At 45.0% G+C, this 14,358-nt stretch overlaps 1 protein-coding gene across 5 annotated transcripts in view; it reads right to left on the bottom strand.

The window, feature by feature from the left end:
* Positions 1-14,358, bottom strand: part of LOC114875287 (gamma-aminobutyric acid type B receptor subunit 2) — a 63,110-nt gene that overhangs the window by 4,268 nt on the left and 44,484 nt on the right. For all 5 annotated transcript variants that reach the window (XM_029185413.2, XM_046286920.1, XM_029185412.2 and 2 more), the window contains 11 exons: positions 3,010-3,147; positions 2,718-2,885; positions 2,423-2,598; positions 2,174-2,351; positions 1,865-2,098; positions 1,685-1,745; positions 1,388-1,622; positions 848-1,088; positions 637-759; positions 440-550; positions 63-287 (listed from right to left, as the gene is read on the bottom strand). In XM_029185413.2, coding sequence (XP_029041246.1) covers positions 63-287; positions 440-550; positions 637-759; positions 848-1,088; positions 1,388-1,622; positions 1,685-1,745; positions 1,865-2,098; positions 2,174-2,351; positions 2,423-2,598; positions 2,718-2,885; positions 3,010-3,147 — 1,890 coding nt within the window. The remainder of the gene's footprint in view (positions 1-62; positions 288-439; positions 551-636; positions 760-847; positions 1,089-1,387; positions 1,623-1,684; positions 1,746-1,864; positions 2,099-2,173; positions 2,352-2,422; positions 2,599-2,717; positions 2,886-3,009; positions 3,148-14,358) is intronic.

The following is a 14,358-nucleotide window of genomic DNA, read 5'->3' on the forward strand; positions in this document are numbered from 1 at the left end:
TCTTAGCTTATACGTCGCGAGATACGGGTCGGCCTAACGAGAGAATCTGCGTTTTGTCGTACCTTCGGTACGAATACCAGGCACAGGGTGGCCGTGCTGCAGAATATTATGAACACCGCCAACATAATGAACATTGCGTCTTGTTTGTCGGCCAGCACGAAGCTTATGGCTGCTCCGGTTACGCACATGATCACCACGTTGTAAACGCTCATTCCAACGTACTTGCTGTCGTTTAACGCCGGGATACTGACGTGTCTCGTTTCCCATGCTAAAAAGGCGCCGAATATCTGGAACGCGTGAAATCGCGTTATCATCGATCAGCGTCGCGTAGTCGTCACCGAAAAACCACCTCGGTTCGTGACTACCGCTTGTTAAGTTTCGTTTCGAAAGGAAATATCAGGGTGTGGGATCGATTGTTACCCCCTACCAAATTACGTACCATTAACAGACCTTTGTACGCGTATATACACCCTAAATATACGGTCATTCGATTACTCTGACAGTACTCGTTCTCGGGTATTATGATGATATCTTCGCTGGAAGGATGAGGCTGAAAACAAGAGGAACGTTCGAGGAGTTAATCACGCGATTCACCTCCTGATCTCGTGTTAATACCCTACGGTTCGTCTCACGTACATAGGGTTCCATTTGTTTCGTTTCTCTATAGAACGGATCGGCGACTTGCCACGTGGTCATAATTCCTAGATCGATAAACAACAATACACCGACCACCATGAACAACTGATAATCTTTGATGACCTAAAAAACGAGCAGATAGAATTCGTTAGAAAATGTGTGCGCGACCAGTGGCGAGAGGAAACGTTGGACGGATAGAAAAATGTGTCACCTTCTTGTTGAGCTTAACGTCGGTGAAGATGGAATGTACCCGCCACGTTTTCGAGAACATGGAACCAAAGGCCAACGAGAAACCAGCCATCAATAGCCATGCTCTGGCGGTGCATATGTAGGGAAATGCCGTTACGCTGGACAGCTGCGAATCTAACCCAAGGAAAATTACACTGCTGTAGGTCAGCATGCATCCGACGATAATGAGGTTGTTTAAATGCGGCGATGACATTTTTATGTATCTGAAACGTCGAAGATGACCGGACATGAGAAGAAAGATAGGGGAATGCGGAGGACGGGGTAAAAGGGAGATCATATGCGCGATCGATCGTTTTATCCAGCGAAATTATTCCCGGATTTCGAGCGGGAGAGTGATTTATGTCTGTCCGTCGTTTCGATCGTGCGTCCGTTCTGTTTGTCCGACGCGACGCTACCTTTCTACACCCTCTAAGCATTTCGCTTTCGATATGTCGAGCCAAAAAAGAAAGAAGCGTGAGAAGAAGTGGAAATTCAAAGGAATAACCGTCTCTCGAATAATCACCTTTGATTTCTATATTTAATATTGATGGCGAGAAAAATGGCCGCCATGACGATACCCACGCTAGCCGCCGACGCGAGCACAGCGTAGATGGTAATATTTACAGTCGAGTGCTCGATGATGTGAAGAGTTCGATCTTTCGGCGGTGATCTGCCTCTCCAAACGAGAGGATCGCCTCTGGTTAGATCCAAAACACCGGTCACCGCGTCGAATTCTCCTACCTTAATTTCGCTGCTACCTGCGATAACAAAACGCGTACGAATATCGTCGACCTTACGTAGAATCGTTTCGCGTACTCACTTTGAAACTGCTTCAACAGAATGTAAGCTTTTCTTTCGTTATCGTAGAAACGTACAGGACCCTGGAAAATCAACATCATAATCAGGCTGCGCGTAATCGTGATATCTTTATCGCGAATCGAAAGAAATTAACAATTCTCGTTAATTTTGGACGTTTTGTCGTTTTACCAATATTACCGACCGTCACACCCTCGAAACTGGTGTTTTTCAGCGCCTCGAGGAACAGCTTCTCCCAGAGCGCATCTCTGTATCTGAAATCCGATATAGTCTGATTGCGACGGTAATGCCTTATTCTACGTGCCACGTGTTGTATGGCCAACGCGACCGCCCATATGCCGTCGTATGTGTATCCGTGGAATCTCGAGTAATCGCTGCCTCGTCTCGAATCGTATTCGACTCGATATTGATCCGGCGTCTGGAAAATATTCGATTCGAGAACGAAACAAGTGAATTTGCGAAAGAAATCAAAAATTAGAATTAAATTACTCACGATTCCAGATACAGTGGACCGTTCTTCCGTGGACAAGGGCAGAAGGTCCGTCAAAATGGCACCGTGCAGAGCTTCCGAGAGTTCGGAGGGATCGCAGCCGCCTCCGGATCGAAGCCACCATTTCTCCCCGTACGTTCCCATGATAACCCATTGATACTTTCTCCCGAACATACCGAACCTGTAAACCGCGATCGCTCTCGTTCAGAATTTCAACCGACACGATATTGATCTACCGATCGGTTCGCTTACTTGTAGGCCTCGCAGAATATTCGTCTAGCCCAGACTTCGTTAAAATTGCCTAGAATTATCCTAACGTCCTTTTCCTTCAGCTTCTCGAGGGCGGAGCTCACCTCGGTGGCGAAACTTTGCGTCTCCACCACTTCCATTTTGTTGTCGTCCAAATCGGCGACCAGTCGATTGTGCGCCTAGAAATAAACGAAAGATTCTGGGTTCGGTATATAAACGTGCGTCGACGCGTTATCGAGCAAACCGGAGAGTCTTCGATTCGTTTGGTCTAACGATAAGGGGAATCGAAACTACTCACCAGGGCGTATCTCGGTTCATTTTGATAAATTGTACCGACTCTGGTCCAATTGAAGTGTATCAAAAGGGCTACACGGGGAGCGTTGAAAGCGTTCTCAGAGGGTACCACCCTAAAGAAATTCGGGAAGCTGTTGCTCGTGAACATTGGGTGCGTGTCGGCGTAGCTAAGCTGTAACAGAGAACAACTGGCTTGGACCGAAAGATCGATCGTCTTTCGGCTCGTTAGCTTTCGTGGCGTTAATTGATGGAGCAAGTTTGGAAAGAAACGAGGATCTTCTTCTTTGTTCGCTCACCTGCGTTAGACGCCAGTGTTTGGACGCTTTAGCGATGGGATCGGTGACGTGGGTGCAGGCTGCTCCGAACAGCATCACTTTGTGCGGTCCGCTATGCATCATGTCGAAAAACGCCTTCACCCCGACCGCGGTGTTGCACTGAAACAGAATCGTGTTTCCTCTATTTCATATTTTCGTATTATTCGAGGGAAAAGTTTTCGTTCGAAGGAAACTCGAACGGAAAAGGGTAAACGCTCGGTGAAACTTTCAAAGTTTTACTCAATTTTTGAATCTAGTTTCCCCTAGATAACGCTGTCTCTTGTCCTTTTGTACGCTACCATTTGTTGCAGCTCGACCTAGCCTATTTTTATTTACACGGTAGCGCATAGCAGCCGCATTTGCATAGTATGAACGTGCTCGCGTATATTTTACGACGAGACGCTCGAGCAACGTCAGAAGCAGCTCGGTAACAAATCCCGCGTGTCAAAGCGTGGCTGAAGCTTCCCGTTTCTGCATTGAGGATACTCGATGTCAAGCGAGAGCTTTCCCGAGTTAGAAACGGAAACGGAAACGCGAAGTTAATGTCCAACGATGGGAGCCGGTGCTTTCGCGAGCAACGCACTTTTCAACCTTTTCCCTCTTTTCCCTTTGGACCGCGTTTGATCGGCATGGAATCATGGAAATTTTTCGCGCGTACCAAGGTGCAAGGCGTTGAAAGATTAATCGTACGCTAAAAGTACCAATGTCAGAATGTAGGACACACGGACTGTCTTATTTTCACTGGCCGCGGGAAATGTCGCAGCATTACCTCGAATAGTCTCTACGGTCTATAATTACAAACGCCTCTGTTTTCTGCAAAGTTGGAAACAGATAGGAAAGAAATTGGTCAGTTCTCTATAAGTTTGAATAAATTTTAAATAAGTAATTGTAAGCTTTGAGTGACCATTCGATATCTGCAATCTATAAAAATACACTGATGAAAAAACAGTCTATCCGTTCTCTTTTTCATTCTAATTAACGCAGTATATCGGTTTTGAATACATGTACCTTCGTTGATTTACAGCAACGAAACGTATTCCGCTCCAATTTGCGATGTTTTCATTTTTGTTTGCAAAGTTAATTAAAATAATTTATAATTATTTGTAAATTCCCCGTGCATCTTAATTAATGAATAGTATTCGTTAAATATTATAAGACAATAACAATGATAAATATATAAAAATTTACAATATATTCACATTTATTAATAAACTTCGATAGATATAATAGTGCGTCAAATTGTTCGTTTGAATTCTCGCGGGGATTGGAGCAGCATCTACGCGTGGCTAGTTTCATTCGAACCGGCGGGGAGTGAGGACGTATCGGCCGATTGTGTTTACATAGACAGGTAAGTACGCATTTAAAATTCGACAAGTCGGGCATATTTTTGTGTATGCGTTTACGTAATATACACACGCGAGTAATTAGTGCATTTAACGCGTATTCATGTGGTATTTTATTGTGTTACAGAGTTTTAAAGCGTGGCCTGCCATGTGCGTCATGTGTCATGGCGTCATGCCTTACGGTTTCCCGCCTGTCAAGATGGATCATGGTGGCAGTGGTACAAGTCAACGATCGGTGAGTCGCATGTTTTACAATTATTCTTTATTCTTTATCATAATTACACGTATGCTCGATAGAATTGATTGAAAATAATAGTCTATAGACAAAATTCAATATGGCGTCAACCTAACCCCAGTGGCATGTCAAAACCGGTTTTGACATACCGTTGAGCTTTACTGCGCATAATTCTTGAACGAATGCATTTCTAAAGTAAAAATACTTGTTTCTTGTATTTCTGAACAAGATACCCGTTAATAATCGTTAAATAAATAAATGATTGTTCTTTGTATCATTGCATCTTAGAAACGGTAGCTGTCTTGCGGTTCCACTTGGAACAATAGCTTCGGCTTGTTCGAATCGTATTTGCCAAGTTAGTCGATAGATAAACGTAAGCGGAAGATATAGTGCGTGCACGTGACAGTCGCGCTAGTATATTGCATTTTGGATACCGCAATCGGTATATCGAGCTCTCGTAGATGTATGCGCACAAGGGAAATTAGCATCTGCCTGTGGATCGGCGCACAGGTTGTCCCAGTGAACTCGTTTCCAAGCATTTCAGCCTAACTCGTTGCTCTATTAATTAAACGTTTACGTTCGTCGTTTACTATCCATGCTCGATATATCGGCTTTTGTCGTCTTGCTGTTAACTTAGTTAAGCATTCTATTATCTCTTGGCCGTAACTTCTGTATCTTGTTGGCGAGGTTGCATGGCCGAGTCCTTTGTCCCCCAAATTATGGATGAAAATTTCGATTATTCGTGTGACTGGTAAAGATACCGAGCGATTCTTGTGAGATCGGTAAGGACTGTGATCGCTAAAGCCGTAGCAGTGTACTCGTCCAGCTTTATCTCCGCTCTCGCACGCGACTGTACAAGAGGATTAAGAACCGACTCGGTTCCATTATTTACTTTTATCGCAATCGCAGCTATTAATTTCGTCAAAGACCGCGGCAGCTACTTTCCGCAAACATTGAAACGAAATTGCGGTCTCTTAACAGAGCTACGCGAGACTTTCATCTCGTTTCACCACGGGAAACTTCCTCGCAGCCACGCACGAGCCGTGAAACGATAAAACCTCGTTAATATAGGATCGATTAGGATCGCGATCCTTTGGGAAATCCTTTCCGCCGCGCCGCGTTTCGCTATCCGTCGCGTCGAGTTTACGAAGCAGGCCAATCTATTGTGCGCGAACTATCAAAGTCAAAATTTCATTAGAAGTTTCGTGGCTCGAAATGAAATCAATGCTGTCGACGTACACTCTGCCTTGTCGAAGTAAACTAATTGTAAGTAAAGAGACGTCGCGGAAAGAGTAGCGGAGATATACACGTGTCTCGTGCTCCAAATACAGTTAGCCGAACTCGATAAAATCTGCGATGTGTGATTTGGGAAAGATGGGAAAGGAGTAGAACGAAAGGGAAAAGGTTTATCGTTGCTCGCTGGAATTCGAGGATGGAAATTGAAGCAACTCGTCTAGTCTCCTCGTATTCTATGCATTTAGTTGTGAAAGTTTCTGGAAACGGAAGCAACCGGTATAATATTCTTGAATGTCTGTTTGCCGAACGACGATCCGAGCGCAAAGGACCAATCTGAAAGCTCTTGCAGGCAAGTCTTTCGAACGATAGCGGCGGACTGTTTGCGCGAGAAACTTTCTCCCTCTTCGATTGCTCGAATTTCGCGAACATGACCCAAATATTTGTACGAGCGCGTGTACGTCGAAGGAGTGGATCCTCGGTCGTATTGCAGATAGGCGGATCTGGGAAAGCGGTAAATTTAGGGAAACCACTGTCGCCCTGTCGCGTGCCAAGGTGCCGCAGCAATCCGATAATAATCGGAATGGTCGGTATTGCTTCGTCCGTAACCCGTTCGATCGGAAGTAACCAACTGTCCTAATCCCTCTTCTTTATTCGGAAATTTTCTTCTACGCGTTGCTTTCAACGCATCGCGATGCGACGCTGAAAATTCAAAGTTTGTTGAATGTTTTATTGGATCGTCAGGGTAGATAATTCCTCGTCTCAGACTGGCGTGCGAATGCCTTGTATCGTTCTAAGGAGTCTCGATCTATCATTAGTTGTCGCTATAATTTTACTCGGCTCGTTTCCTCCTTTGAATTCCGTCACGCTTCCCTCGCAAGCGTGGAAGGTTTTCAAAGTCTCACCGTGGTTCAGGAAGTTTGAAACGGTGCTCAAAAGTGGATGGAAACGAGGAAACGATTCGTCTAGGAAGTCGCGGAAAAATGACTGGCGTCGAACAGAGTTGTAGGCTCTCCAGTTTCCGTTCTCGAGGTCGCGGAAAAGTTTCACGTTTATGGTGTACATTCTAGGAACAGCGGAAAGTCGTAAAGTCGATCCGACGAAACGAGAGAGCGAACGGAAAGAAAATTGCTGGACGAGAGAAAATTCCGCGTTTATTCGTCGAGGAAGCTAATTAACGAGATTGGAAGCTCGTCATGCATCGCCGATAAATTTTGCTATTTCGTTATTACTCGAGGGAAAAATCTTTGCATCTCGGAGATCGTAAAGGTGTCCGGTAGTTATTCGTTCTTACGAATCTTTACATCGGATCTCAGTTCGCGTCTCGGGAAACTTGGATTCAATTACTTTAGGTTTCTTTTTCCGCGACAGCAACAGCGAAGAGATAAAAGGTATCAGGAATTACAAAAGTTTCACCGGCAAGCAGGAGAAAGGAATAAAAAGCAGGAAATTTGTTGTTTATCCGATTCAAAGAAGTAACTCGGTTCACTCGGGGAAAAAGGAGAATGTATCGGACTCGTTGGAAAAGAGGAAGGAATCCACTTGACGAACAGCGAAACGTCTGTGGAAAAAATATCGAATACCTTCGATGTTAACTACGCGTAGCACGATCAAAATAATAAAATAATTTCCCGTCCAGCGTCTGTTTTAATCATCTCCTAGGAGATACCGATATCCGATATCTAGCCGCAAACTTTTAATTAAAAGTCCAGCGACTTTATATCAGCTAATTGAAAACTATAATCTCGGGATGTTGAGATAATTATTCCGGGTCTCTTTAACGAAACGCGAGAGACGAGACTCGAATTAGATCAGCCGACTCGTCGAAGTTGCTCTTGTTGAAAACGTTATACCGAAAGTAGTTTCGTAAATAACTAACTTTGCGTTTTAAATCAAATTGGCTGAATAATTCGTCGAAGGAATTCGTTTGTAGGTAATTCTTGTCTTGAAAACGCGGTTACAGAATATCGACGGGGAATGAAAAATTTCGTTTGGAATCCCATTAAGGTCGAGTCGACTTGAAACGGAATCGTGGATTATTAACGAATTTGCGTGGGTGTTTGACATTGTTCCGGTTATATCTACCGATAGGTCACAGGTCATAGCCAGGTGTGCGCGCACGAGTACTCTCGGCTGCTCCTCTATCCTCTATGCATATTTAAATGGTGCGCGCTGATAAATTCGAGTAACGACTGTTGCAATTCACGGTATCCTGCACCGTGCTCTCGAGTAACGATAAGCGCAAATGAACCGTTTGGCTTTTGGTGCGAACGAGGATAAGGGGTGAGAGCGAGAAACGATACTCGGTTACTCTACTTATCGGGTCTGCTACGATACTTGTACTACCGGCGTACTTGTACTTTCGATTATTCCCCTTACGATATCTTTGATCCGAAGAAAACAAAAGACGCGTATCGATAACGATCGCCTACGGGTCTTTATCAAAGAAGTTTCTAAAAGCATTTTCTTGTTCGACGAATTGTTTTTCTGTTCGATCACGAACGATCGAGAAATAAGAATCCATTTTGCATCATGGAAAATTAATATCCGGTCGTGCGAAACGGGCGACAAATAACCCGCGTGATGCGATGTACTCTCGGTTCGTTGCTTCCGCTCATAATTTACACCCGAAGCTAGACGGAGTATCCTATCCGGGCAAATGTTACGCTCGGCGAGTCGGGAAAGTTAAATGATGTATAAGAATACCAGGAAACGAAGGAACGTTGCATTCGTACTTCTCCTTCAATCAGGATGGATTCGTCTTTGAACGATATCGGAGGATCGAAAGGTCACCGGCAATGACCTGTACTTTCATCGCCGTAATCGATATCGCGAACTCTCAGTGAATGTCGTCATTAAAAGTCATAGTCATCGTCGTCGAAGACGAATTAACGATGGATCGCTTCTGCTTTTTTCTCGAAACGAAACTTTATAAATTAATCAAGCGAGGAAGAAGATAAGAGAAGGCAAGGGCTGTAAGAAAAATGAGTAAAGCGTAGGGAGAAGAATTTAGTTGGTTAAATAGCCGCTAGCTATTTGCCCGAATAGGAGCTTTCGTGTTTTCTCGCGTGAATTCTGTACGAGTCTAGCTCTTTGTTTTGCTTCGGCTGAACGTAGCAGGATTTTCTTCTCCCAAATATACCGTGCAAAATAGCGGAGGATTTTCCTCGAATTAACTCGCGCCCGCATCAATTACAATTACGTTCGTCGAGCGTATTTTACGCAAACATTTTTCATCCTTTCATCCCTGCCGCGTCGAACGGGGTAGCAGTAGCGTTGAATCCGAAGGTCCATCGTATTCGTACAATTTGCTATTTTCCGTTTCTTTGTGGAAAAGCGTAAAACGAACGCGATCCGCGTGCTTTTCTTCCGTTAATTAAAACAGCATGCAGGTCGAAAGAGAAAAGAGATTCGTGGAAAACTGAGGCGAACAATCGCGAGTAACAAAGTCGAAGGAATGCGAAGAGGGTTGAGAACGAGAGACAATAAGAGCGTATCGTAGGCAAAATAGAAAGGAAGAAAGAAACGAACAAAGAGAACGTCGTTGTACTTGAACGGAACAAAGGGAAGAGAAGATTCCGGGCAAAGACGAGCGAGTGATGGAAAACGCGAAAGCAAGACATCCGTGTTTTCTCGTCAAACACGAGTTCGTCAGGTAGTCACGAGGTGAACCGTTGAAATTCTAGCGAAACTGATTATCCAGAAAATCTGAAGCATCGAATTTGCGATCGATCGAAGTACGGATCGATGAAGAAAGTACGAAGTAGCCCTTGTCGCGAACGTCTTTTCCGCTTCGATTCGGATGGAAGCTTGCGGCGCGACGTATCGGAAGTTTGCCCGATATCAGGAATTCGATACTGGCCGTACCAGAGCCGAAACGATTTTCTGGACCCGGGACTCTGTTAAATCCATCTCCCTTTGGACATCGTGCGGAATGAGCCGTGCAAAAATGTCTCGATTCCGCGTCTCTCTTTCCACGTGAAATCAACCCATTTTTCTTCGATATTTTTCGACGCGAAATAGGTGCCGAATTGTTATTTCGTTAATAGAAATAGTGCTTTTTTTCGAAACGCCGTTGATACTCGCGGTAGCGAACGCGTTAATGGAGGAGTGGTTTTATCCGAAAAATCGAGCGCTCGAAAATTTGCCCGTGAAAAACGCAGCTTTTATTTGGGAAAAAAGGGGAAAAAAAGAAAAACGAACGACCTACATCGACCTAACGAGCAAGCTGGGATGAATTTTTCAAAGTCGCCGGGCGCCAGGAATGTCGTCTTCCCTTTTAGATGGTTTGTTCGCGCGTTCGTTGGTTCGCTTCTGAAATCCACGTCACCCTTTTACCGTCCAAACTCTCCGATGAAAAATAATCGAGCCTCCATCGCGGTTGGTCTCGGGTTAGGGAACGAGGCCTGTTCTCCAGGGAAGAAAAGCCGGCGTGCGAAAGAAACAAAGCGGCTTTGAAGCGGCTCTGCTCGCATAGAAACGCGTTTCCACGTCTAACTACTAACCCTTTCCCCCGCTTTATCATACCATTTCGTATCATTTTCGAATATTTCTCGTCGATTAACGCGGACGTTGAAAATTACCGTATTCTCCGTGGAAAATTCCTACTCGATCAACGGCGATTTCGAATAAATTGTAATTCCGTTTCGAGACGCGGCAACGTAAAGGTCGTATTTCTGGATTAAACGTTACGGATCTCGGCTTCGAACGTCGCCATTGTAATTGAAATAAGTTGGTCGCGGTGCAACGGTGCGGGAGGCAACCTAACCGGGATTACGTTCAACGAGGGACGCGTAAATCCTTGCATCCGGTCGCCCGTCAAAGTTCCTGAATTACGTCAAATGCAGCCCGTTAGGTAAAACGCAGCCACTAGCTTTTCCAAGTATGTACGCGTACCGATAGAGAACGAGTTGAAATTACGGAACAAGGGGCGTTTCACTTTGCCACGGATCGCGACACCGTTGGATTAATTATGCAACTTCGGCTAGCCGATAACGTTAGTTTATTTAGAAGTTGCTGGCCGATACCGTTCTATTTCCTCGGTAAAACGATTTTTACGACGTCTCGGTGTAACTACCTTTCCTTGTCACCGTAAACCAATAAATATCGGCTTCCTTTCTGTGAACGAAATCATTCTAAACACGGTTTTCCCTCCCACGAGACCGTGGAACCGTTTCACCTTTCGTTTCTTCCTTTGGCCACCGGCAACACACATCGCGCGCTCTTCAGCCACAGATGATAAATTCAAATCTAATTTAAACGTCTGCTCGTTGACGGACATTTCTATTTCGTGGAGCAACGCTAGAACGGCGGGACGGATTACTTTTGAAGCGAAAGAAATCTTTCCTCCTTCTCTAGCATTTATCGAGTGTGACGTTATCGGTGAAGATCGAGAATCGGAATATCTCTCGTACGAGACACACGGATCGATGATATCGCGAAGAACAGATAAGGATAATCGACTCGGTTCGAACAGGAAATTTAAACCGTGATAAACAGCTGGTTACAAGATTGCGTTTTCCATCGGTTCGATCGAGAAGACCACCTGTTTCGAAGGACGCGTATCGCCAGCCGATGATTATTGAAGCAACGATGGTTTTCGATTAATTAACGCGAAATCCGCATCCAGCAGTCGAGCACTCTCCATTACCTGTGGAACGCATTCAACTATCGTAATCCTGACGTAATTAGCAGGAGAGCGCTTGCGTTTGCAACTGCACCTACTCAATCTTGCGGGCCGACACTTGGAGCGACGATTTAAATCGACGACAAATAACCCTCATCCTCGAGCCAACTGTCTCGTTAACCCTCTGTTTTTATTTATTTCCATGGAATTCGAAAGTTCCCGCCAGTTCGTTGGCAACTTTCGTTGTCTCTCTCGCGAGTCGAGCTCCGCTGGGAAATTCTGAACGCCTACTGAAACTTTGATTCGACGCGAGGAAGAGAAAAAAAAAAGAAAGCTGAAAATGGAGGTTGAGAGAAGAAATTAACGCGAAGAACCGGAGTCGACGAAGTTCGTTCGAGTCGAAAAAATTGGGGGCGAGACGTTTATACAGAGCGTTAGAGAATTTTAACGCGCTTGCACGTAATGTCATTCCGGCCGGGTAAATCTCCTTTGCGTTGGATCTACTTGGAAAGACTTCAAAGAAAATCCGGTCGAATCGCATTAACCGCTTTGTATCTCTTACCCTTACCGCTATTCTTACGTTCATCTTCTCCCTTCCCTCTATTCTTGCGCCGACTCCTTCGTTTCGGCGATATTTTCAAAATCGAGTTAAAGCCAGAATAGCCGAAATACCGTTCGACTTTGATAGATTTAAGTCTGGGATTTAGAGTAAGTCCCGTCAGTAGGGGAAGCAGTGGAGATGTCCGGCGATAGTCGGTGGATCGAAGGGTGGGCTAGCTATCGGATGTCATAGGATTGATTGTTCGGAAAGAGGCGAGCAGGGTGTAGGGAAGTCGAACAACCGACTTTACATCCCCCTCGAAAGTAAGGAAATTGTTCCTCAAGGATTTGGCGTTTTTGGTAAGAGGATTGCGGACGACGTCGCCGCACTTACCCTACACGAACCAACTCTAAATTTACAACAGACATTTCGGAGAAAGGAAACGTTAAACGTAGTCAAATAGGAGCCGACTGTCGACAAGGTTCTATGTACACCCGGCAGATACCACAGCTGTAGGTAAACGGATTCCCCGGAAATAGCGATATCTCGATTATTCATGATTCGCATACATATAACGCGAGAACAAATTCTGTTTGCCGCAATTACATTCATCCAGCTCGCGTTCTAATACTTAACGGATCCGACCGCAGCCGGGTCGAGTGCAGTCAATATATCAGCGTTCGTTTTCGAAAATTGCGGTCGAACGATGAACGCCTCCGTTCCGATATTGAATACGTTTCAATGAATGGTCGAAATGGGCCTGCGTTTCGCCACGTAGAGAACCTCGGGTCTAATCTCTTTCCATCTAAATTCGCCGCGTTATCAAGTTCCGGTTCCGCGACGATGAGACTGCAAAAGAGAACGACGCGACGCGACGAAATATGTACGACTTCCACGTGGATGACAAACTCTCTGGAACGCGAAACGAATTAATCGAGTTTGTTCGAGGATATATTTCTAGCAATAAATTCCGTCGGGACGAAAGGTTTGAAGTTTCGAATAAAAAGCCTGTTTATGGAGATGATATTAAACTCGCTTTATCGGTTTCGCAAAGATATATACCGTGGTGGGTATCGTTAATCCCGTGTTAATTAAGAAGGCGATCGATCGTTCTGCTAGGAAATAGAGGAAATTTTCTCTTGATTATTAAAACGTTAGATGGAGAGGAAAACGCGATCGCTGTCACGAGTCGCAGTGCCGATACGTTCCGATACGTTTCGATACGATTTGACGAGGAAGAGCAGTAATCCCGACGCGCGATACGGTGTTAACGACTTTCGATCTTGAAATTGCGACTCTGCTTACGTAAGCGCAATATCATTAAATAAGCTTTGACTAGAGAAATTCCGAGTAAGCGTCTCTCGTGACCGAGTCTCCGGAGTACGATAATCTCCGATCTATACGACCAGCACATTATCTCGTCTCTTTTAATCTGCAAAATAATATCGTTCCACGGCCAATGTACTTGCTGTACGCCGTCGAGCGAGGCTGATCGAAAAGTTATATCTTCGTCGATCGATAGAACAGGATCATCGTGCCTTAAATTATTCCATCCTCGTCTATCGACGAATTTTCGACTCGTTACGCGTCTTGATCGTTCGACGGAGATTCATAGGGCTGACAGTGCATCGCGAGACGTAATCATTGGTCGATCGGCGAACAGAAATGGAATGGAAGATTGACCGCGAACGGAAAAATATGGATCCGTGGAGGGATTGGAATTTTCCGATAATTGTGCCGCAACTACCGGTCAAGATCGAGCCGCGGATTCGACGACTGTGCTTCTTTTGGATTTCCGATCGCACGCATCGTCGAATCGCCCTATTCCTTCTCTTTCCACGCGAGCAAAGTTTACACGGATCAGCTGTTTTTCAGCCTCGTTGCAAGAAGAACGACGAATAACGATGCAATTTTGAAGGAATAACGAATAACGAAGCGGGAGGACAATAAAGGTGTATGAAAATGTAAAACACACCTGTGTACGTCGGGAACGAAGAGTAGCATGAAATATCGTAAAGTGGATCGTTCGAGTAGCTGCAAGTGCATTTTCCATCGGCCACGAATATATGTATACGATCGCTATTGTTGCGCCGGCCAGCCAGAGAGTTTCCATCTTTTCCAGACTCGACGACCACGCAATTTTTTCCGCCACCAGTTCCTCCATTCCGCGCTCGTTCACTTTTCATCCGGATGAGCGTCAATTTCGCGAAAAGCCTCGAACGAAATCGCGTTCTCGGCTCCGTAGTCGGCGAAGAATGGACGAAACTAACTGGTTAATTTCACGAGCGTCGAATCGAAAGGAAAAAGGAAGAGGAAGAAGATACAAGTTTCTCGATCGAGCTGTTCAATCCAT

Source organism: Osmia bicornis, chromosome 8 (genome assembly GCF_907164935.1).
Source record: "Osmia bicornis bicornis chromosome 8, iOsmBic2.1, whole genome shotgun sequence".
NCBI classification, from domain to species: Eukaryota; Metazoa; Arthropoda; class Insecta; order Hymenoptera; family Megachilidae; genus Osmia; species Osmia bicornis.